A 26,455-nucleotide genomic window follows, 5' to 3' on the forward strand; every position below is an offset into this window, starting at 1 on the left:
TAATATCACCTCATCATTCTTTTTTTCTTTTCATTTAAAAGTATTCCTTGGTATGTTTAAGAGTGATTACCTGGTGCAGTTTTATTAATACAGCTGAAAATGGGTTTATCACAAACAATAAGCATTTTTAATAAGGGTGTCCACTCTTCCACCTGTTAATAACCTGATTTAAAATCACTGAAAATGACTTTTAAAAGACTATACTCAACCATTTAATAGTTTCATTGATGTACACTAGTCAGCTTCTTAGTAAATTAAATATTTTTTGATATGATAAAACTTTTCAAACATGCCTACTAGTATTTGTCCACCTAAGAAAATGAGCGCAATTTGAAGAGCCTTCCCGGACCAGCGCAATCAACGGAAACTTGCAATTTTGAACTGAGGGCATGGCCAGTTTTATGGGCAAGGCCTGATCTGGGTGAACTGAATCTTGAACCAGTGTAAAAGATTGTGGAAAACACAAACATAAGTGGTTTTGGGCGTAACTCACATTTAAAATTCCCCGATCTTTTGTGCTGGTTTGACTGATTCCACCCGGATTGCATTGGAAACAAACGAAAACCCCATCCCATTATGTTATACGATTACTAATTATGCATGAAGATTTCCTCTGAGTGCTTTGTGTAATAACATCATAACGCATTCTCAATCAATATTTGGAAAGTTAACTCACAAAGGAATGCTTCCTCATTTATGTAGATGAAAAAAGTTAAGGGAGCCACTTAATTAAAAATAACTGTAAATATTTGTTTTGATAGAAGAGACAATCTTATCAGTTTGAGTGTGAAAATTTATAGAGATTCTCTTAATGTTAGTAAATGTTAGCATTTCAGTATAAAACAATCTAACAGAAATACAATACATTAAAGGATGCCAAAATAATCCAACCCTTTGTACTTTAAGATTGAGAGCAATACAGAGTGGCAAACCAGCGATGATGGAAAAGGTTGGAGCTGCCATCTTGCAGATGGGGCGATTGAGGTTTATAAAATCATAAGATAATCATGAATGAGGAAGGCTATTAGGCTCATAGTTCATCCATCCAGTAAGACCCTAAAGTCCACTCCACTTCCATTGCAACATGGAATTGTTTCTTAAATTATTCCAGATGTTTTATCTCCACTAATCTATCTGGAAGTGAACTCCATATTGGTAGAGAGCCAAGGAAGGAAAGCAAGTACAAACAAATAACAACAGAATGATTATGTAGTTTATTCACCAAGAAAGGGAAATAAAATTGAATTGACGAAAGAAAGAACTTGCATCAATATAGCGCCTTATCACAACCTCAGGATGTCCCAAACCACTTTACAAACAATGAATTAATTTTGAAATTCAGTCATTGTTGTTAAGTATGCAAACGCAGCAATCAATTTGCACTCAAGAAGGCCCAACAAACAACAAATGAATAAATGATTCAGAGAGGAATATTGATCAAGACATTGGACAAACTCCATGCTCTCCTTTGAATAGTGCAATGGTTTCATCTGAAAGACAGCACCTGCAACAATAGTTAGTCCTGTGAAGGCAATCCAGTGTTATATTTGTTTTAGCTATAGCTAAGTTTTTGTTTTCTGGTAAGTGCAGCATAATCACAAGCCACAAGAGAAAGCAATGAATTGATTTGTTTTCTTTTACTTTTATGCATTGTAGATTTACCAGAGATGTTGGCTTGTGCTAAAGAAAGCATCCAGCAAAGGCCCAAAACGACTGGAGAAGTTTTCAGATGAACGAGCTGCATATTTCCGATGCTATCACAAGGTAAGCTGCCAACTGGCAAAAAGAAACAAAATAGCAAAAATGACATTTTTTTTGTTACATATTTTGCCTTTGTGATGCCTCACTTGAACAGTTGTTTTAATAAAACAAGGTTATCTGGTGGTGAATTAGAATCATAACATGAGCCTAAACTGAACATATGCACATTTTTCTTTCTTCCCTTTCACTTCATTTTCCAGGGGCAGTGACTTGTGCTGGGGCTTCCAGGTACAGTGACCTGCTGCTATCTCATCAAAGTGGCCATTTTTTCTATCAATGTGAACAGTGTATATTGGCAGGCCAATCACTATGGGATCCATTGCAGTCGAACCCAGCCCAGCCCTCACTTTACCCACCATCCACATATACACATTTTCAGCTGAGGTCACTGAATAGAAATCAGTTTTCATTGAGTTCAATCCAGACCACGTTTAGAACCTGCGACCTTCCTGGTTTGTACTTCTGCACCAGATGGTGTATTTACCCACTGAACTTTCTTCTAGGCAGAGCAAGTTGGGTGAGTGGGGCTAGACCCATGTTTTTAGTTTGTTAATTCAAATTAAGTTGCACGGAAGGAGCAGATGTCAATGTTAAGAGTGCAATGAACATAAGCTTCGTCTTCAAATGGTCCTTTAAGACATTAGTTCTCAAACTGCGTGGCATGCTCCACTGGTAGTGCAGTTTGGGCTGGGAGGGACCAGAATTGACCCACTTATTTTTAAGGTGCCTAAATGGTATTGTGATGGTACAGTGGTCCCTGATCATTGGATGCAATCCATGCCCACTCCTGGTGCTGCTTCAGCTCTCTGTTCTGCCACTTGTATTACTTCAGCTCTCTGGCCCACACAATGGACACGATTTCAACATTGAAAAATGGGTGGGTTATGGACGGGGGGAGGGGGGAGTCATTCAAAATCGCAACCATTTCAGACTCGGCCTCAACCTGCCCATTTCCGGTTTTCACCGGGGCGGGACAAGGGGCGGGCGACCAACCAACCCACTCCCAGGACACGGATTGATCACTAAAACCTTTCAAGGAGGCTGCGGACCTCCATTTTTACAGATTTTGCAATTTTAACCCCTGGAGGCCAGGATTCCTGAGCCTTCTCCTTCACGCCACGTGAAAGGAAGTGAGAAGGCGCAAAACTGCAGGCAAATGCCTTTCTGGCATAGCTTGTGGGCCCGGAGGAGCTGAAGTGCTTCCTTCAGGCCCAACAAGCCTAACTGCAGCGATTTTTCTTTCTCTCCCCAACCCCCTCCGCTCACCAACGATCGCGGACCCCCACGATGACCTCTGACCCCCCCCCAACAATCAGGAACCCCCACCCCCATGATCATGGTCCTCCGCGATGACCCCCGATCCCTCCTCCCATGACTGGACCCCCCCATGTCCACCCATGCCCCCCTGCCCACCATCCAAACAATCAAAGACTTACCTGAAGACGTACCTGAACATGTCCTCTCCCTGGCTGCTCTCCCGTCTGACTGAGGCCAGCCAGTCAATCAGGCTGGTCAGTCGGATGGCAAACCGACAAAAAAAAAATGTCAAAATCGTGAGGACGTCCGGGAAACCCGTACTTCCAGATTTCCCATCTGCAATTTGACACCACCTCCCGACCCTTCCTGGTTTGGGGTCAAAATCATGCCCAATGTGTTTATTCAGCTCAATACCCCATCCACCATAGCCTCCCATAGCCTGCTGACATGGCAGCACAAATGCTGCAGGGAATGTGGAAAGAAGTGTTGCAGATGGGCAACATAAGAGAGAATTGAAAGAGGAGATTACAAAAATGGAATAGAAAAAAGAGAGAGAAAGAGAACTGAAAGAGCAGATTGAGAAAAGGACAGAAGTGAGAGAGGAAGAGGCAAGTGAAGAAAGAGAGTGAAACAGAAGTGAAGCAGAGAGCAAGAAAAACAGAAGTAAATGAAGGGCTAAGTCCAGATTTCCTGACTCTGGATCCACTTCTGGCTACTGCACAAACCATATGATGTGCTGACTCCTGCTTATTTGAATTTGGTGTTGGGAGAGCTTGGGAGAATTGTGCTAAAAACAATAGGGAGCATGACTGATGACGGAGAGAACTGCATGCAGCTTACATTGAATGTGCATTTCCCTGTAGCAGGTCATGCCATGACAGCTAAAAGAAATTGATACACTGATGAGCGGGATGTAAATGGAAGGATCATGTGCAGTGGAGCAGATTTAAAGATGATCAGCAGAGAATTTGGAGATAGGAATCTGAAGAGCTCAGTATATTAATTTGCTAATATCACATCACCACAATATATATGATTTGCCATTATGTCTCTTGCAAATTCCACCAAATCAAATGTCAAAAAACAAAATTTTCTTTGGAGGATGGGTATTCCCAATACCTCCCCACCTCCCTGATCAGAAAATAAACTGAGTGAGATGTAAGAAGCAATAATATCTTTTTGGTGGGACTCAGTCTGAGAAAGTTTATCAATCACTGCTTTAAGAAGTTAACATGCATTGTATTCATATTACATAATTGGTTTTAGCCATCTAGTAGCTGACAATTAAAATGATGATTTAGTATTTTTTTGTCTTTTCTATCTACTTCTGTTTTTTCCAATATTTTGCTTAAAGACTGAATATCAATGACATCATGGTAGAACTACCTTACCACGATTTAAGAAAGAAAGAACTTGCAGTTATATTGTACCTTCTGTGTCCTCAGGATGTCACAAATTGATTCACAATAAATGAATTGTTTTTGAAGGGTAGTCACTGTCGCAGTCTAGGCCAGTGTGGCAGCCATTTTGTGCACAGCAAGATCCTGCAAACACCAGTAAGATAAATGACCAGTTAATCTATTTTTTGGTGGTGTTGGTTGAGGAATAAATGTTGGCCAGGACTCCCCTGCTCTTCAATTAGTGCCATGGGATCTTTTATTTCCACCTGAAAAGGTGTGTTGATCTTGGTATAACATCGCAACAAAAAATGGCACCTCCCACAATGAAGCACTCCCTCAAAACTGTAGTGAACAATTGACCAAAAATACGTCAAGTCTCTGGAATGGGGCTTGAACCCAGAACTGAAATAGAGACAAGAATTAAAATCGGCTATTCATTAACTCAGGGACTTCAGAATTGTTTTTTTTTCAATTCTATCCCCTTTTTAAATTTGTTCTCGGGACGTGGGCGATGCTGGCAGGGCCGCATTTATTGACTACCCCTACTTGCCCTCAGAAATTGGAGGGGGGCCTTTTCCTTGCTTTGCTGCAGTCCTTGATGGTGCTCCTCCGCTGATGGTAGTGAGTCAGAATGAGATATTTCTGCAGATGTTGACAGCCCTCTAGTATCAAGACCAAGGGCCCATTCAGTGTGGAGATTGCTGTGTCTGATCCAGGTCCTGTCCCCATCTAACGTCCATCACGTGTTCCGACAGAGGTCACTATGGTGATCAGGAGTCCTGGCTTATTATGTTTCCCCCTTCTGTAACTGAAGACAATTACAGGATGCTTCCACTGGTATCCCAGTTAAGATCATCTAACTTGGTACAGATCAGGCTGGAACCTGGAACCCTCCTGATGTAAATGGCTCAGTACCACACTAGGCCATGCATTTACCTACCAAGCCAACAAGAGAACAGGGACTATTTCATTTCAACTGTACAAGTTAATTCTACTCCTTTCTCACACCAATGGGTTCATTGTCAATTCCTCTGATGATAACATTAGTACTCACAAGTATTAGAAAGATAGCAAGAAACAAATGTTGTTAAAATGAATCATGATTGCGTGTAGCCATTTGATTTATTTAAATAAACATCCACCAAGTCACCCTGTAATTCGTAGTTTACGTGTGATGGGGGTGTCCAGGTTTTCATGCCTGACTATCCCTCGGTAGACTCTGGCTCCCTTTCGGTTACCAAATTTGGATGGACTGTTGAACATAGATGGATAAAGCAGTGGTAGCTTTATTGAGACACAGGAAACAGCTTATCACACTGTACATCTTGGCCACATGCCATGTCGGCAATCTCAACATTACACACAATTAGGCATGCTTTCAACAGGCTCTACTTAGCATGCAGCTGGTGAAGGCAACTTGAATCCAATAAAACTTCTGTTTCATGTACAATACCATCTCTAGTTACTAATAGGCAGCCTGTTTTCACAGAGCTACACTTCACTAGACCTGGTAATGATACACGGACATCTTATTGCCTAAGTGCAAGAGAGATTTTCCAATTCCAGTCAAATTTTAAAAGGTTGGCTGTCGTGAAATTTCTCACTCAAACTCCGTGAAGAAGCCTCTCAAAAGATGGTTTTCCTTCTATCTTCTCTTCTCCCAAAATGCATTATCATGGTGATGGCGGGCTGGTGACGACATCAGACATTACGTCAGATTTGTAAAACTGTACATTTCAATGGTTTCTCGATCACACTGTTCTCCACAGAATTTATGCTTTGGTGTACCTTGTTACTAGGCTAGTTAATGTTTTACTCCCTGGCATTTCTTTATTGATACGTTACTGTTGGAAGCCATTGGTTCTCTTTCTTCTTTCCTAAGCTGTGAGACCTCTGCCCCATTTGTATCCCCACAAATGAATATGAAACAAAGTTCTCGCTGTAGCTTCTGATCAGAACATGGCTGGCAGAAGTAACATCACATAAGATGAGTCATGATTTTACAACCTGATCTCTCAAAACGTGTTCAGTAGCAGTTGAAAGGAATTCCATAGTGATATTTTAATTACAAAATAAACAGCTAAATTGTGGTTGTGGTTAGAGATTTTTAATCCATTGTTCGTGCTCTTGTTGGCTTCTTCAATGGTATGCCACCTACAAAATGGTATGCCACCTACAAAAGGAATCTTATGCTCTTTTCGTATTATATCCTTTATAAATCCCCAATTTATGACTTTTCAACAGTTGCATGTCCCTAGGTGAGATGTGCCTCAGAGCTGCAGAGTGAGGTACATTTTTTGAACTCTTATAGACATAAATTTTACATTTTTTTTTATTCGTTCATGGGATGTGGGCGTCGTTGGCTAGGCCTAATTGCCCTTGAGAAGGTGGTGGTGAGCCGCCTACTTGAACCGCTGCAGTCCGTGTGGTGAAGGTTCTCCCACAGTGCTGTTAGGAAGGGAGTTCCAGGATTTTGACCCAGCGACAATGAAGGAACGGCGATATATTTCCAAGTCGGGATGGTGTGTGATTTGGAGGGGAACATGCAGGTGGTGTTGTTCCCATGTGCCTACTGTTTTTGGCCTTCTAGATGGTAGAGGTTGCGGGTTTTGGAGGTGCTGTCGAAGAAGCCTTGTCGAGTTGCTGCAGTGCATCCTGTGGATGGTACACACTGCAGCCACAGTGCGCCGGTGGTGAAGGGAATGAATGTTTAGGGTGGTGGATGGGGTTGCTTTGTCCTGGATGGTGTCGAGCTTCTTGAGTGTTCTTGGAGCTGCACTCATCCAGGCAAGTGGAGAGTATTCCATCACACTCCTGACTTGTGCCATATATTGTTAAACCCCTTTATAACAAACTGATATTTAAAAAGGACATTTGGGTGATGGATAAATATTTGCTCTGCTCCTGGAAAAATATTATCATTTGGGTGTAACTCTACCTTAGAACTTAGTTCTAACAAAGGGTCACATCTAAAATATTAGTCCCTCTTTCTGATTCTAATTGATCTTTTTATGCATTTCCAAATTTTACTTTTTTGTTTTGACTTTTAGCATTCATGTTTTTTCTACCGTAAATAAATTCCCTTTTCCAGATCTGTTATAGTCAGTAAAGCAGCTCATTAAGAGGAATCCCTGATAAGAAGAGTTACATTGTCAATCCAATGATTTTCTAATAATAAGATTGATTGTAATTGTGCTTGGTGTGCTCTTTTGTAATGGTATTTGTAAGCAGGTTACATCACATGTTCATTGTTTTACGTTCAACATAATCTTTTCTCCAGATTCATATGATGAGCAGGACATTACAAGAGAAGCCAAAACAATCTATTAACATATGCTCACGTCCCTGAATTGGCCATTTATTTATTGCTTATATACTGTAGAACATCATACATGAACAAATAATGCTGTGATCAGGTTTCCAGAGAAGGGGCAGTTCACATTGATAGAACCTAATACAAAGTACAGGTTTGCACTAGATATTCTAACGCTTTCAGTGTCATTGAACACTCCTATAAGCGGATCTTGTGGCCCCTATTTGGAGTTTACCTTTATGCCCAGTATCTAGTCATAATCACAATATAACCTGGGGTCGTAACAATGAAACCCCTTGGTTGTACTGGATACTCGCACATGCCTCCACATGTGTTTCTCCTATCTTCTGAATGACTGATTAATAAACACGCTAGTCAAACAAGGTCAATTGTATAACCATACAAGCTGGTTTGCTAGTTTATTTTATTTTTATTATTGAATGAATGGAATATAATTTTAAGTGAAATTCAGTCTAGTTTCTTTTATTCTCCACATCAAAAATTATAAAATTATGCCACAGACCTTGACTGTTTCCCACTTCAAACTTCTGCAAACTGTCACTTTTTAACTGGATGAGAAGCCAAAGACTTGACCTCTCACTCTCTCCCAGCTCCAAGTCAGGAACTGGCTAGATGGGTTATCAATAAAAACTGTGCCCACCCTCCTGAGTCAATGACAGCTATTTCTCTCTGGGATCAAATTGAAGGAGGCCATTTTAACTCTACATGTTTGAATATCAATAGCGTGTACTAATGAATCTGATTGTCACAGCTGCTATGGTATGCAAAAAACACAATTCTGCCAGCCACTTCATCTTGTCCCACCTACTGGGTTGAATATGCTTTCCGAATAGCTGGTGTGTTATGTGGATTTAATCCCTTGGACACTAAATTTAAGTTAATAGCAATACCTTACAGTAAATTAACCCAAAATTCCTTCGAGAGCAAATAGCCAAAAATCTTGAAACATGACATAACATCTGGGAGATTTAATTTCTTAATCATGACTGACATACGTAACAATGAACAACATCTATCTCCAGTTTATCCATTAGATCATACATGAAAACAATACAATTCCTTGAGGATCACAATTTAAGGTTTTGTTATAGTTCTTCATTCCTAAGGTGTAAAATTATTGTTGTTTCACTGCAAGTTCACTAAGAATTAATCATGTTCCAAATTCACTAATTGGTGTCTGTAGCAGATGGGCTGCTTTTGTGTTCATAAATTCTGTACAGTAAGAGACAGAAGCTCCATTGCCATGAGCAATAAATGAACAATACAGGCAGCTTTGTCCAGAATCCTCAGTACCATTCCCCATCTGATTTCATGAAGTTCATATTTGCCAAGCTATATTTCTTTCTGCACTGGATGTCTAATGAAAAGAGTGTTTTGCTACTGGAGAGCAATCATTACCTTTAAATACCACTTCTATTTTAATATTCCAATAACCTGCTCCAATAATAATGTCCAGTAATGTTTTGCTGTGTGTGTATATATATATATATTTTTTCAGAATTCTGTTACAAAAATCTAGCATCACTATAGTGCCCGTGATACTATGCTACTAACCATTAATCTGATATACTGTACTTTCTTAATGCTTCATTCATGCCACTTCGCATTGACTAATCCAGGGTGTCATCAAAAATAACAGCCCGCATTGGTACAATATGTCTTTATAATTATTTCCAGTGAAAATCATTATTTATTATCAGTATATGGTCAAAATGTCCTTTTCAGCGATCAGTTTGCTTTTTAAAGTGTAAAATGAAGAATGTTACCTCAATAATTACACTCTGCTGCACACAGTTGCCCAAATCAAATGTCAGACATTTGTTTGCAAGCTGCTAACAGCAATAAGTAGCACAAATAATTTTGAAGATTCAGCAGTAAGTACAAATGATAACTAATATAGTAAGCTTGTAAAGTAATTATCAAATGCAAAGTAATAATTTAGAGTTAGCCAAAGGGAGCATAGGCAGCTGAATGGATGGCCTTAATTTTAGAGATGAAGAATTCTATGAGCTCTCTGCATCGGGCGTCAGAGCTGATTATAAAAGGGGCAGGTTAAAGATGTCAGAGGAGTTTGTGCTGTAGAAGAAAAGTTTGGGATTTTTTGTGCTCTGCATACTGATTCTACAGTGGTAAGATGTTTTGGCACAAAGATTTGGAAATCATGCTGCTTGAGGTAGTTGAGTCAGATCTGATAAAGGATAATCAGACCAGTTATGATTATGGCGCTTTCAAATTTGAGGCTGCAAAGGTGGCTGAGGTACTACAGGGAGCAATGAGAGTGAGAGACCATTAGCATCTGTTGGAAATGAAGGTATCAAAAGGAGAGGCAAACCAATTGTTGAACATGTCAAAAGAAAGGCTGATGTTAAAGCTAATGGCAGACCAGAGGAGAAATTGGACTTAGGTTGTTGGTGAGGAAACTAGGGGTCATTTTTTTTTCCTGAGTATGAGGATAAAAGTTGAAGTTTTTGAGGCAGGCAAGGGGATGTGAATGAAAAAAAGTAAGGGACTAAGTCTGTGATCGTGAGTTTGGAGGTTTAAAAGCAACGTCAAGGGAATGGGCATAGCTGTGGGCGATGAAGGTTAAATGCAAGTCTTTCTTATGTGCAAGGTGAAGTTTAGTGAGGATAGGAGGACTTGGAGTCACTCAACGTAGAGGCTAAGTGAAGATATCAAATGCCACAATTTGGGCTACATCCCAATAATTTTATCCAAATGCCCAAAAAAATTCTATTTCCAAATGCAAACTTGCACATTTTATAGACCACAATTTGACTGTATGTGCAAAATATCTGGAATTATAGGCTGCAAAGTGAACAGTTAATCTTTATACATTGAGGTGTGCACCAGAAATAGTGGGGCATGCCACTATGTAGTCTTATCTCTACAAATTTGTGGGAAAATACCACACGGACACATTGTATAACTCAGGCTAAACTATAAATATTCATTTATGATAAGTAGTAAAATTATGCAGAAGCAAAAATATAATTAATCAGATCACAATAACAAATACAGGGGCAAAATTTCGACGGAGATTCTCCCAATCTCCCACTATCACTTCAGCAGAAGATCAGTGCAAACTCCAGAGAAATGGCAGAAATTTTACCCTACAGTGCTTAAATTTCATGAACACATCAAACTGGAGTTCAAACCAACAAATTGTTTCAAGATCCTTGGGTCTTTTCAGTGTTCAGTAAATTGAGTTTTGATGAAATGTTGCCCTCATTGCCATGCATTTACATTCTGGCACATTGATTATAGCATGGTTTGAAGTCAACTGCAGCTGGTCCAGGCAGCTTCCCTACACCGTTCCCCCCCCTCCCAAATCATTGGCAGTCGTGCCTTTAACTGACTACGCACCATACTCTTGAATTCCCTCCCTAATCCCCTCTGACTCATCACTTCCCTCTCCTCCTGTTTGACCCTTCCAAATGTTAAAGTCTCCTAATATCTCCTTTGGGTCTGAGTCATTTTTTTCTTACATCTTTGTAAAGTGCTTTGGGACATTTTTCTATGTTAAAGGCACTATATCAATACAGGTTGTTATCTGATCTCTGACACCTCTCACAAATGGCAATGGTGGCAACTGGATACCAAACCATGCACCTCCTCTCTCTCTGAAGAGAGATAAAATCAAAAATAAAAGGGAGAAACTTATCCAAAATATCCCCATGAAGAAAATAAGAGAAGCAGTGAGGGCTGAATTGACTTGCCTGAATTGCAAAACAATATTTTGAGAGTCCTGTAAAAATGTTGCTTTATTGATTTTGTTTTTTCTTTTTCGTTTACTCATGCTTTAGGCTATGTAATTTGTTAGATAAACATTTACACACTGGAGGGAAGACTTTCCACAAGTTTTTTTAAAAATGCAAAGGAGCCCTACAGGGTGGTCTCAAAGGTCTGCTGAAAGATTGCACTTAACACAAAGGTTGTGAATGTCTGCCTATGTGGATTTTAGCCACATTTTCCATCCCTTAGCTTCTGTTTTACTCCTGAGTCACTGGGTTAGGACCTGAGAATCTATTCTCAAATAGGCATAGAATGCAACATTTGACCTTTTTATGACACAAAGAAAGTCAGAAAACCTATCAGTGTGTTATCCCACTTACTTCTGAGAAATGTGATCACTATGTGATTCTGTGAACACTTTCATATAATTCATGTTGTATGTTTTCCCTTTTGATTTTTCAATTCTTTGCATATTTCCCTGCATATAACCACTGGCAACATATACCACTGTTCTTCTGGCTAGAAGAGTAGAATTCAATCTTGGCGAAAGTTGCCATCACATATGCTTTCCATTGGCTATTAGGCAGTATAACAACAGGATACAGCCTGCAGCCGGAGACAGCCATGACAGTGACAGATGACTCTGAAGATTGATCCTGGTATTTGCTAGGGGAAAGGAATGACCTAAAAAATATGTACTGGATGCCATCAAGCAAATCAAAACTCTCCTTTGGCTTAATGCATGCTTCAACAGTCCAGTTTGAACAAGTAATGGTTAACTCTCTATTCAAACTTTTGCATACAAGAGGCAGTTCTTCATTTGAATAATACAGTCTGGCAGAAGTCCAAGGGCAGGAACAGTATGTAAAATTTTACTGCTGGCATTGCATTTCGACATATTGAATTAACACAACATGTTGAGGTGCAGCTGCAATAGCTCTTGTGTTGCTGTCATAACCATGGAGGTCTGGCTTAAGCAACAGCTCTTCTGATACTGCTGTGATAATGACCTTGAAGAGAACCAGAACCCAACATGTCTCTCCAATGTTGTAGAAGATATGCTTACCCATTCCATTGGCTTTAATAGCTTTTCATTTATATTGAACCAGGAGCAAGATATGGGCTTCTCTGCAGCCTGCTTATTCTACAGTATTCCACCACTGTGCAGGTACAGCCTTGTAGAATACTGATGTTGCCAAATGTAATGAAATAAGTTTGAACTATGTTCAGGGTTAACATCTTTCCATCAGCTTCATCAACCCTATCTTTGTCACTTGTTTGCCCTGTATAATTCAGTTGGACTGAGTGTTTTTAATTGAAGAGAGCTTTCAAATAGGAGAGGTGGATTGGCAATAACGTGGTCAAGTATTGGTTGGTCAGGTCTAGCAGGACTCGGGCAGCATAGAAAAGCCTGCCATCTATCACACAGCAGAATTCACCCACTGATAAGTGAATTAAAGCTTCAGGTAACTAAAAACAGATTTCTCAGCAGGTTGGAGTATCAGTCGCAATATCATAGAGACATACTATTATGAGAAAAACATTCCAACCCCAATTGATTTTAACAAACAAGTCAATTATGAAATTTAGAAAGGCACGGATTAATCAAGGACAGTCAGCATGGGTTTGTTAAGGGAAGATCGTGTCTGAGTAACTCAATTGAATTTTTTGAGCAAGTAACAAGGAGGGTCGATGAAGGTAACGCATTTGAAGTAGTGTACGTGGAATTTAGCAAGGCTTTTGACAAGGTCCCAGATGGCAGACTGATCAAAAAAGTAAAAGCCCATGGGGTCCAAGGGAAAGTGGCTAGTTGGATCCAAAGTTGGCTCAGTGGCAGGAAGCAAAGGGTAATGGTTGACGGGTGTTTTTGCGACTGGAAGGCTGTGGAAGGCTATCTAGTGGGGTCCTGCAAGGCTCAGTACTAGGTCCCTTGCTTTTTATGGTATATATTAATTATCTGGACTTGAATGTGGGGAGCTTGATCAAGAAGTTTGCAGATGATACAAAAATTGGCCATGTGGTTGATAGTGAGGTAGAAAGCTGTAGACTGCAGGAAGGTATCAGTGGACTGGTCAGGTGGGCAGAAAAGTGTCAAATAGGATTCAATCCAGAGAAGTGTGAGGTAATGCATTTGGGGAGGGCAAACAAGGCAAGGGAGTACACAATAAATGGGGAAGATACTGAGAGGTGTAGAGGAACAAAGGGATCTTGGAGCGCATGTCCACAGATCCCTGAAGGTAGCAGGACAGGTAGATAAGGTGGTTAAAAAGGCATACGGGATACTTTCCTTTATTAGCCGAGAATATAAGAGCAGGGAGGTTATACTAGAACTGTATAAAATATTAGTTAGGCTATAGCTTGAGTACTGTGTGCAGTTCTGGTCACCACATTACAGGCAAGATGTGGTTGCACTAGAGAGGGTACAGAGGCGATTTATGAGAATGTTGCCAGGGCTGGAAAATTTTAGCTATGAGAAAAGATTGGATAGGCTGGGGTTGTGTTCTTTGGAACAAAGGAGGCTGAGGGGAGATTTAATTGAGCTATATAAAATTATGACGGGACTAGATAGAGTGGATAGGGAGGTCCTATTTCCCATAGCAGAGGGGTCAGTGACCAGGGGGCATAGATTTAAAGTAATTAGTAGAAGGATTAGAGGGGAGCTGAGGGGAAATGTTTTCATCCAGAGAGTGGTGGGGGTCAGAAACTCACTGCCTGAAAGGGTGGTAGAGGCAGAAACCCTGAACTCACTTGAAGTGCCGTAACCTACAGGGCAGCGGACCAAGTGCTGGAAAGTGGGATTAAGCTGGATAGCTTCTTTTTTGGCCAGCACGGACACACTGGGCCGAATGGCCTCCTTTTATGCCGTAACTTTCAATGATTTTGACTTATAGGGAGAGGTTAGACAGACTGGGACTTTTTTCCCTGGAGAGTAGGAGGTTTAGGGGTGATCTTATAGAAGTCTATAAAATAATGAGGGGCATAGATAAGGTAGATAGTCAAAATCTTTTCCCAAAGGTAGGGGAGTCTATAACGAGGGGGCATAGATTTAAGGTGAGAGGGGAGAGATACAAAAGGGTCCAGAGGGGCAATTTTTTCACTCAAAGGGTGGTGAGTGTCTGGAACGAGCTGCCAGAGGCAGTAGTAGAAGCGGGTACAATTTTGTCTTTTAAAAAGCATTTGGACAGTTACATGGGTAAGATGGGTATAGAGGGATATGGGCCAAGTGCAGGCAATTGGGACTAGCTTAGTGGTATAAACTGGGCGACATGGACATGTTGGGCCGAAGGGCCTGTTTCCATGTTGTAACTTCTATGATTCTACGATTCTATCTATGATTCTATGAAAAGTAGATTTCACAACATGCTAGCATCTATAATACTGTAAATGGTCTGAAGGGATGATGCAATGTGATAAGAGAATTGTCCTTTCACCTTTCCCGTCCATACTTGAATCTGTCTGGAGGGAAGAGTTGCATTTTTCAAATAATGGCTGTAATAAAATGGAGCTGTGTCCATATGTGGTTTCAAGTGGTCACAGTAAAAAGAAACTGTACTTCAACTTGACACCATTCAGAACTCTCAGTCAGAGAATGGTTTAGAACTAAGTGTTTCCTAACTTCTCTCCTAAATGGCCTGGCTCTGATTTTAAGGTTATGTCCCTTTGTCCTAGTCTCCATCACCAGCTGGTGAAACTGCGCTACCCTCCTTCCAAGGCCAATATATCCTTTTTAAGTTATGGTGCCCAGAACTCTACATAGTACTCCAGATGTGACCTAACCATGGCTTTGTATAGTTGGAGCAAAACTTCCTCCCCTTTATATTCTAAACCTTTAGATATAAAGGCTAACATTCCACTAGCCTTTTTGATTATTTTTTGGACCTGACCACTGCATTTTAGTGATCTGTGTCCATGGACCCCTTATAAAGCTACTTATAAAGCCACATGGAAGTTTGATTTTTAAATTCAAAACTGAAGAATAAAAAAAACATAGAGTGGTGTCGACAAGTAAACAAAATCTGCATCCCCTGTTTTGCAGTTGTACAACTCCAGAGCACTGGAGTGCCAGCTAGAGACTCAAGTTCAAATTGATTCTTTGACATTCCCAATCCGGTTTCTCCTAGCAGCACCTTTGTTAATTTGATCCATATTGCCTGGAAAGGGAAAAGGCGTGCTGATTGGAAAATGAATGCAGTGATCACATGTGCAGAAGTGACCATAGATTAAACAATTTTGCCCTTCTGACCAAAAGAAACCACAATAAAGGAGCAATTTTAATGAAAGGAAATAGAATTACATAGAATTTTACAGCTCAGAAACAGGTCATTCGTCCCAACTGGTGTTTATGCTCCATACAATCCTCCTCACCTTACTTCATCTCACCCTAGCAACATATCCTTCTATTCCTTTCTCCCTCATGGACTTATCTAGCTTCCCCTTAAGTGCATCTCTGCTATTCACCTCAATCACTCCATGTAGCAAGGGCACAGAATGTCCTCTGGTTGGGGGAATTCAATATCCATCACCAAGAGTGGCTCGGTAGCACCACTACTGACCGAGCTGGCCGAGTCCTGAAGGACATAACTGCCAGACTGGGCCTGCGGCAGGTGGTGAGCGAACCAACACGAGGGAAAAACTTACTTGACCTCGTCCTCACCAATCTACCTGTCGCAAATGCATCTGTCCATGACAGTATCGGTAGGAGTGACCACTGCTCAGACCTCATGGAAACGAAGTCTCGTCTTTGCACTGAGGACACCATCCAACGTGTTGTGTGGCACTACCACCGTGCTAAATGGGATAGATTCAGAACAGATCTAGCAGCTCAAAACTGGGCATCCATGAGACGCTGTAGGCCATCAGCAGCAGCAGAATTGTATTCCAGCACAATCTGTAACCTCATGGCCCGGCATATTCCTCACTCTACCATTACCAACAAGCCAGGGGATCAACCCTGGTTCAATGAGGAGTGTAGAAGAGCATGCCGTGAGCAGCACCAGGCATACCTAAAAATGAGGTGCTAACCTGGTGAAGCTACAACTCAGGACTACATGAATGCTAAACAGCGGAAGCAACATGCTATAGACAGAGCTAAGCGATTCCACAACCAACAGATCAGATCAAAGCTCCTGCAGTCCTGCCACATCCAGTCGTGAATGATGGTGGACAATTAAACAACTAACGGAAGAGGAGGCTCTGCAGACTTCCCCATCCTCAATGATGGTTGAGTGCAAAAGACAAGGCTGAAGCATTTGCAACCATCTTCAGCCAGAAGTGCCGAGTGGATGATCCATCTCGGCCTCCTCCCAATATCCCTACCATCACAGAAGCCAGTCTTCAGCCAATTCGATTCACTCCACATGATATCAAGAAACGTCTGAGTGCACTGGATACAGCAAAGGCTATGGGCCCCGACAACATCCCGGATGTAGTGCTGAAGACTTGTGCTCCAGAACTAGCTGTGCCTCTAGCCAAACTGTTCCAGTACAGCTACAACACTGGCATCTACCCGACAATGTGGAAAATTGCCCAGGTATGTCCTGTCCACAAAAGCAGGACAAATCCAATCCTGCCAATTACGCCCCATCAGTCTAATCTCAATCATCAGCAAAGTGATGGAGGGTGTCGTGGACAGTGCTATCAAGTGGCACTTACTGACCAATAACCTGCTCACCGATGCTCAGTTTGGGTTCCACGAGGACCACTCGGCTCCAGACCTCATTACAGCCTTGGTCCAAACATGGACAAAAGAGCTGAATTCCAGGAAGTGAGAGTGACTGCCCTTGACATCAAGGCAGCATTTGACTGAGTGTGGCACCAAGGAGCGCTAATAAAATTGAAGTCAATGGGAATCAGGGGGAAAACTCTCCAGTGGCTGGAGTCATACCCAGCACAAAGGAAGATGGTTGTTGGTGGCCAACCATATCAGCCCCAGGACATTGCTGTCAGAGTTCCTCAGGGCAGTGTCCTAGGCCCAACCACCTTCAGCTGCTTCATCAATGAACTTCCCTCCATCATAAGGTCAGAAATGGGGATGTTCGCTGATGATTGCACAGTGTTCAGTTCCATTCGCAACCCCTCAAATAATGAAGCAGTCTGAGCCCGCATGCAGCAAGACCTGGACAACATCCAGGCTTGGGCTGATAAGTGGCAAGTAACATTCACGCCAGACAAGTACCAGGCAATGACCATCTCCAACAAGAGAGAGTCTAACCACCTCCCCTTGACATTCAACGGCATTATCATCGCCGAATCCTCCACCATCAACATCCTGGGGGTCACCATTGACCAGAAACTTAACTGGACCAGCCATATAAATACTGTGGCTACAAGAGCAGGTCAGAGGCTGGGTATTCTGCGGTGAGTGACTCACATCCTGACTCCCCAAAGCCTTTCCACCATCTACAAGGCACAAGTCAGGAGTGTGATGGAATACTCTGCACTTGCTTGGATGAGTGCAGCTCCAACAACACTCAAGAAGCTCGACACCATCCAGGACAAAGCAGCCTGCTTGATTGGCACCCCGTCCACCACCCTAAATATTCACTCCCTTCACCACTGGCGCACAGTGGCTGCAGTGTGTACCATCTACAGGATGCACTGCAGCAACTCGCCAAGGCTTCTTCGACAGCACCTTCCAAACCTGCGACCTCTTCCATCTAGAAGGACAAGAGCAGCAGGCACATGGGAACAACACCACCTGCACGTTCCCCTCCAAGTCACACACCATCCCGACATGGAAATATATCGCCGTTCCTTCATCGTTGCTGGGTCAAAATCCTGGAACTCCCTTCCAAACAGCACTGTGGGAGAACCTTCACCACACGGACTGCAGCGGTTCAAGAAGGCGGCTCACCACCACCTTCTCAAGGGCAATTAGGGATGGGCTATAAATGCTGGCCTCGCCTGCGATGCCGACATCCCATGAACGAATAAAAAAAAATGTAGTAGCCAGATCCTCATTCTCACCACTCTCTGGGTAAAGAAGTTTCTCCTGAATTCCTTATTGGATTTATTAGTGACTACTTTATATTTATGACCCTTAGTATTGTACTCCGCCCCCACCCCCCACCCCCAGTGGAAATATCTTCTCAACTACTGCCCTATAGAACCCCTTCATAATTTCAAAGACCTCCATCAAAAAGGGAGAAAAATCCATTGAACAGGGCCACACAGGGTGGGAGGGTGGGGGAGTGGGGTCGGTGGGGGGCAGAGAGGAAGAGTTGAGGATCTTCATAAGCTCTAACCATGTAAGCTTTGTAAAGTAGGCTTTTACAAACTTTGTAAAAAAAAATCAATAACCAAGTCCCAAATATTTGTTTGGTCATAAATGCATGTTGTTTCATTATTTTGATAGCTATTATATATGGTCAAATTTATAATTGTAATATTGGGCCAAATTTTGCTGGAGTGCGCCCTGTCAGTTAGACTTGTTCGTGTACGTTGAGGTATTAAAATGTTTTGCCCACAAAGTTGCTGGAAGTGCGAGCTGATAATGGCACAGTGAGGGAAACAGGGCATCTGGGACCTTGGTGAACAATGGGACTAACAGTGTATCTCCTTAATCAATGAGGAGTAAGGATCGAGAAATAAACAGAAGACGGACTGAGAAGGAAGGTGAATTAGAGTGGGTGAATTCAATGTCAAATCAGGTACAGAAAGAGAATTAAAGCAAGGGAAAGAAAAATTGGATTAAGAGAGAGAGAGAGAAAAAAGAGACAGAAAGGAAAAGTACGAGAAATAATGCGACATTTTAAAAATCTCCTAAAATAATTCATAACCGGAAGGAATGAGACTCCACACTTATAATTGTTCACTTTCTGGGCCAGAGGGGTTTATTGGCAGTCATTAACAAATATCACATTGTTAAAAGGGTAATTGCACTGTTAATTACCAGACTTAACTATCTGTCGAATTTAATGGGCAATTGATCTGCAAATGCACCAACTTCATGAAAATCACGAGGAGGTTCAGCGCGAGATGCAGTTTTTGCGAAAAGCGGTGCAAATCGTCATGCAACTTGTGATTCGCAATTCACAAGATATCTCTGCCTTGCTATAAGTTGCTGGCCGATTTGTACATTAATAACAGTGTGCATCGTTCAGACGCCGTTATTTTGTCAGCAAAATCTTGCCCATTATGTTTGATTGCTTATTTAACTAATATATCCCCAAATATTTGTAACTATGACCTGAAACAACCTGGTTGATAATCACATTGATAGCTTCAACTATTACTGGCGATGAAGTGTGAGTGGTCAGACAACAACCATAGGATTAAGCTCCTGGGAATGAGCTGACTAATGATGCAGGTTAATTTGTTGAGATGCTATCATTTCAATAATGTAGTAATTACACAACTAAACAATACATTTTGCAAAGAGCTTGGCAAAGAGCTAACAGGAAAATCGAATACCTGTCTGCGGAGGAAGTAGTGCTGATAAAGGATTATTTTTAAGAATGTGACAACTTCCAAACTTGGGGGATAAGAAGGGTCTTCGGCTTGCAGGGTCCAATGTGTCACCAATATCACCAACGCTAAATGCAAATGAATAAGCCATCATATTTCATTACTGCTGATGAGCACATATTTAAAAAGCATGGACTATGATTTTTACTCAATTACTGAATTACTTAATGTAAAGTCCCTTGAATGCACCTGCATTTCCATCTTAGTTCAGACAGAAATATTAAGATGAATTGGTCTAGGTGTTATGAATTTTTTGAAATAGCTTGCAAAATTTTGGTTTGCTAAAGGAGTGCATCTAAAGGATTCAGAAGATGCAGCTGAGATGCTAACTATCATTTTGCCTTGTTGCATTGCTCCTGGGTTGGATTTGATCTGTCACACTTTTTCATTCTGAAATGCCACTGGGGGCTGTAAAATTGATGTAGTGTCTAAAATTGGGTAAATATGTCATGATCACATTCTATCACAGTGACATTGTTAGACATTGATGTATTTGATATTGTTAGCCTTTTTGTTTCCCTTTATGTGTGTTGAGCTTTTCATCAAAATATGTTGATATATAACCACTTTATTCAATTCTTTGCAAATACTGGTAGTATTTACTTACGGGATGCAAATCTGTGGATGCTGTGAGTCTATAGCAGTGGGTTGCAGATTTCACTGTTGACATCCATCAATCTTTAATTGTCCATGTTAGGACACTTGGCCATATTGTAAACCCCACTGACATTTTCCTTTTCTTGAAATATATATTAAAATAATAGTGATAATAATGCAATATTGAAGTATTTATGACCAGACATGGACATATATCACCGTTCCTTCATCGCCATGCCTTTGTCACCTCTAGGCTTGACTATTCCAATGCTCTCCTGGCCAGCGTCCCATCTTCTACCCTCCATAAACTTGAACTCATCCAAGATTCTGCTACCCGTATCCTAACTCGCACCAAGTCCCATTCACCCATTCACCCCTGTGCTCGCTGACCGACATCGGCTCCCAATCCAGGAACACCTCAATTTTAAAATTCTTATCCTTGTTTTCGAGTCTCTCCATAGCCTCGCCCCTTCCTATCTCTGTAACCTCCTCCAGCCCTACAACTCCCGAGATCTCTGCGCTCCTCCAATACTTGCCTCTTGTGCATCCCCAATTTTAATTGGTGGCCGTGCCTTCAGCTGCCTAGGCCCTAAGCTCTGGAATTCTCTCTCTAAACCTTTCCAGCTCTCTACCTCTCTCTACTCCTTTAAGACGCTCCTTTAAACCTACCAAGCTTTTGGTCACCTGTCCTAATATTTCCTTATGTGACTCGGTGTCAAATTTTGTTTGATAATCGCTACTGTGAAGCACCTTGGAACGTTTTAGGCTCTATGTAAATACAAGTTGTTGTTGTCACCGGATCAAAATCCTGGAACTCCCTACCTAACAGCATTGTGGGAGAACCTTCACCACACGGATTGCAGCAGTTCAAGAAGATGGCTCATCACCACCTTCTCATGAGCAACTAGGGATGGGCAATCAATGTTGGCCTTGCCAGTGACGCCCACGACCCGAAAATGAATAAAAACAAATGTGACTAATCCATACCCTAGAATTATACATGGATGATTTTTCACCTTGCATAGACTACTCAACAGAGGAAATATCCTTAAATAAGGATGTCATGGTAATAGTTCGACTGGCCTATTCATATGGCTTGCATGTTTTGGGTATGGATCCCCTGTGCAGACACTCTTGTGGATGACGATGGAGTAACGTTGTAAAACATATGAGACCACAATTGTTTAGCTGACAAAGGTTACAACAGTTCTCTCTTTTAAATTGAAACATAATAAACATTTGGTATATGTTTGGTTTGATTTGCATATAGAGACGTGATCTTCAGATTCATTCGTATTATCACACCCATTCTTAATATCCCCAGTTAGATACATTTCATGGAGAGCCTTCACCAACAATAATATCGCATGTCTTTTCCTTGAGTGGTTGGTTGGGTATTTTTCACCACCTTCTGTCTTTTTCAATGATATCTATATTACTGTAGCTTTGAGTCTTGCATTAGTTTTAATCAGTCCATCCTTTCTTTACTATCACAGTATTTTAGTGATACTGAGATCCTGCATTTTAAAAAATTCTTTCATGGGATGTGGGCGTCGCTGGCGAGGCCGGCATTTATTGCCCGTCCCTAATTGCCCTTGAGAAGGTGGTGGTGACCCGCCTTCTTGAACCACTGCAGTCCATGTGGTGAAGGTTCTCCCACAGTGCTGTTAGAAAGGGAGTTCCAGGATTTTGATCCAGTGACGATGAAGGAACAGCGATATATTTCCAAGTTGGGATGGTGTGTGACTTGGAGGGAAACGTGCAGGTGGTGTTATTCCCATGTGCCTGCTGCCCTTGTCCTTCTAGGTGGTAGAGGTCGCGGGTGCAGTCAAAGCAAGATTCACAGTGCCCTTGTAACCTGCTGTAAACTGTAATTTTCATCTAAGTAGCTTTAAGTCCCTGACCATGGTTCAGGCTGTATTACTTACACTTACATTATTTCCAATATATAATTTCAAGCTTATCATTTTTGTACTATATAGTTACCCCCTAAACCAAACAGAATGTTTTTTTTCGGTCACTTTAACACTTCCAGTTCCAGTGGAAGAATGTTTTACTTTGGCTTCAATAATAGAGATAGAGATTTGCTTCAGTAGAGAGATAGATTAATGCCCATTATCTTGTAAGACTATTGTATCCTCAGAACTTGCTGTAAACCTGCTATAAACCAAAGTGTTCATGTAAGTAGCTTTGTCCCTAACCATGGTTCAGTTGGTATTCCTATTTGCATCCTTTTGTCCAGTGACCTGAATGAAGTGTATTATTTTTCTCTTGCATTTTTATTTGCCTCTTAAGAATTGTCTCATGTTAAATTTATAAAATCACTGTGTACAATAAGTTTTTTGAGGCTGATTCCAGTTTTATCCCCGACCATTATTAATCTGATCACAGAGGGTTAATGAGTTCAGTTCAGTAATGCTATAAAAATAGCACTGCCTTAGAGCTGGAGCAGAACAAAAGTCATTAACTGCCAGAGGAAAGTGGTGTCATTTGCATGTGCCAGACAAATTACTCTCTCAATTCAGCACATCTCAGGAGGCTCGAAAAAATAATTAGGGCAGAAAAAAGATATCGTGGCAGAAAATTGCCTGCTTGGTGCCCTGTGACATTCTCGAGCAAAACATAAATAAGTAAATACCTGTAAATTGCTATGCCAAACAATCCAGAAATCAAATCCGTGTTGGTCTGAATGATTGGCTGCATTAAAATAGAAAAGCTGATTAAATATGACTGACAAAGCGTTGACTAATTATATAAGTGAAAAGCTTTTGTTTGGAAGACGGTGAGACATGAAAAGATTCCTGAAGGAAATGAGCTTTAATCAGATTTTGTTAATTCGCTTCTGACAATAGGAGCTTGAAAATAGTCTTTCTGTCCCAATGCACAAGGATCTATTTAAATCAAGCGTTTAATTTATAATGCATTTTTGAGGTAATGTTTTCCAAAATGTTGGATGAAATGGCATTCTTGTGATCGGTATTTTAAAAATTAATGAAGATCGTAACACGCTGCTATCAATCTTAATTTGCTGTTATCAATCTTCACGAAAGTAGTTGAAGAACTTCTCTAGAAGGAGCAAGGGGAAAATGGTTGGTTGGTTCATTCATAACATTCTTTTCATACCTCCAAGTGAGTGGTTCAAGAACACCATAGACAAGAGGTCTTGAATAAGCTTGGCAGTTCAGCCCTTTCACCAGAGAACATATATGCAAGGAATGTTCAGAGATAAAGAAATAATGGCCTGTAAATTGCTCCGAGCGGCAAACGAACAGCACTCGCTCCTCCATGGATTTGTACCCACCTGCTAACTTATCATGGGTCTTTACTGCGGGCACTCCCTCTAATAGGTAGCTGAGAAGAGTCCATCGTTAGCTCCAGCGAAGCTAAGACCCTTAGAAGAAACGAGAGGATCGATCTCTCCCCTTGACCAATCGGATTGCAGCATCCTTGACAAGAGTCAGAACTTGAAGTAGAAGCTGTAACGTAAAAAACCAGGAAGTGAAAGCTACAACAATTAAATCATTTGAAAAAACAGTTACAGACAGAAAAAGGAGAGAGTAAGAAATATTGGGGCAGAAATTGCTCGGAGTGGTGAACCAACAGCACTCATTGCTCCATAGATTTATACTAACCCATTAACTTCTTTATTTCGGGAACTTCCTCGAATAGAAAGCGGAGAAGAGCCCAGCGTCAGGTCCAGTGAAGCTAGGACCCATGGGAGAAACAAGAGGATCACACTCTCCTCTTGACCAATCAGATTGCAGCATTTTTGACAAACTATGTCAACTGTCTCTGCAGGCTTCCAACGTGAAAACCAGAAAGTGAAAGAAACAACATTAAAATCATTGTAAAAACAGTTATAGACAGCAAAAAAAAGGGTAAGAAATAATTGAATTAAATAAAAGAGACAGAAGGGAAAAGTTTTTTTAAAAATTTAATTTTTTAATTTTAATTTTTTTAATGACCAAAAACCTATTAAAATAAGGAGTAATGAGACTTCACATTTTTAAAAATTAATTTTTAGTTGTTTGGCAGTCGTTAAGACATACTATTAAAACTTAGTTTAGACCTGGTATTTTTAAGCATACCTGTTTTGTGGCGATATAAGTTACTTTCCAGCTGGGCAGATGAGCAAGTTGCTGCTTTTTCAATGATTTGCCTGATTACAGTGTTAAGTATGCCTTTAATTCAAAGCTGTCATATCACCAGCGAGTCAGTAGGAGCAAGTTCTGGATTTCCGGGTTTGTCTGCGCATGTGCTAATGCCGGAACTTGCTCCTCCAGTGCGCCACAAACAACGGAGAGCGCTGTTGAGCTCACTGTTCTTTTGCAAGCAATTTCTGCTCCATAATGAATTAAATAACAGACAGAAGGAAAAAGTAAAAAAAATATTTTTTAATGACCAAAAACTATTAAAATAAGGAGTAATGAGACACCATGTTTTTAAAAGTAATTTTTTAGTTGTTTGGCAGCCGTTAAAACTTAGTTTGGACCTGGTATTTTTAAGCAAACCTGTGTTGTGGAGATATTAGTTACTTTCCAATTGGGCAGAAGAGCAAGTTAGAGTCATAGAGAGTCATACAGCACGGATAGAGGCCCTTCGGCCCATCGTGTCCGCGCCGGCCATCAGCCCTGTCTACTCTAATCCCATATTCCAGCATTTGGTCCGTAGCCTTGTATGCTATGGCATTTCAAGTGCTCATCCAAATGCTTCTTGAATGTTGTGAGGGTTCCTGCCTCCGCAACCCTTTCAGGCAGTGAGTTCCAGACTCCAACCACCCTCTGGGTGAAAAAGTTCTTTCTCAAATCCCCTCTAAACCTCCCGCCTTTTACCTTGAATCTATGTCCCCTTGTTATAGAACCCTCAACGAAGGGAAAAAGCTCCTTAGTATCTATCCTATCTGTGCCCCTCATAATTTTGTACACCTCAATCATGTCCCCCCTCAGCCTCCTCTGCTCCAAGGAAAACAAACCCAATCTTCCCAGTCTCTCTTCATAGCTGAAGCGCTCCAGCCCTGGTAACATCCTGGTGAATCTCCTCTGCACCCTCTCCAAAGCGATCACATCCTTCCTGTAGTGTGGCGACCAGAACTGCACACAGTACTCCAGCTGTGGCCTAACCAGTGTTTTATACAGCTCCATCATAACCTCCTTGCTCTTATATTCTATGCCTCGGCTAATAAAGGCAAGTATCCCATATGCCTTCTTTACCACCTTATCTACCTGTTCCGCCGCCTTCAGGGATCTGTGAACTTGCACACCAAGATCCCTCTGACCCTCTGTCTTGCCTCGGGTCCTCCCATTCATTGTGTATTCCCTTGCCTTGTTAGTCCCTCCAAAGTGCATCACCTCGCACTTTTCCGGGTTAAATTCCATTTGCCACTGTTCCGCCCATCTGACCAACCCATCTATATCGTCCTGCAGACTGAGGCTATCCTCCTCGCTATTTACCACCCTACCAATTTTTGTATCATCAGCGAACTTACTGATCATACCTTTTACATTCATATCCAAGTCATTAATGTAGACCACAAACAGCAAGGGACCCAGCACCAATCCCTGTGGTACCCCACTGGCCACAGGCTTCCAGTCACAAAAACAACCTTCGACCATCACCCTCTGCCTTCTGCCACTAAGCCAGTTTTGTATCCAAAGTGCCAAGGCACCCTGGATTCCATGGGCTCGTACCTTCTTGACCAGTCTCCTGTGGGGAACTTTATCGAAGGCCTTACTGAAATCCATGTATACCACATCCACTGCGTTACCCTCATCCACACGCCTAGTCACCCCCTCAAAAAATTCAATCAAATTAGTCAGACATGATCTTCCCTTGACAAAGCCATGTTGACTATCCCTGATTAATCCTTGCTTCTCCAAGTGGAGACTAATTTTGTCCTTCAGAATTTTTT

At 41.4% G+C, this 26,455-nt stretch overlaps 1 protein-coding gene across 2 annotated transcripts in view; it reads left to right on the plus strand.

The window, feature by feature from the left end:
- The window catches only part of LOC137335482 (docking protein 5-like), a 288,256-nt gene that overhangs the window by 137,331 nt on the left and 124,470 nt on the right, over positions 1-26,455 (plus strand). For both annotated transcript variants that reach the window (XM_068000829.1, XM_068000830.1), the window contains exon 2: positions 1,657-1,764. In XM_068000829.1, coding sequence (XP_067856930.1) covers positions 1,657-1,764 — 108 coding nt within the window. The remainder of the gene's footprint in view (positions 1-1,656; positions 1,765-26,455) is intronic.

This window comes from Heptranchias perlo, chromosome 19 (genome assembly GCF_035084215.1).
Source record: "Heptranchias perlo isolate sHepPer1 chromosome 19, sHepPer1.hap1, whole genome shotgun sequence".
In the NCBI taxonomy this organism is placed as follows: domain Eukaryota; kingdom Metazoa; phylum Chordata; class Chondrichthyes; order Hexanchiformes; family Hexanchidae; genus Heptranchias; species Heptranchias perlo.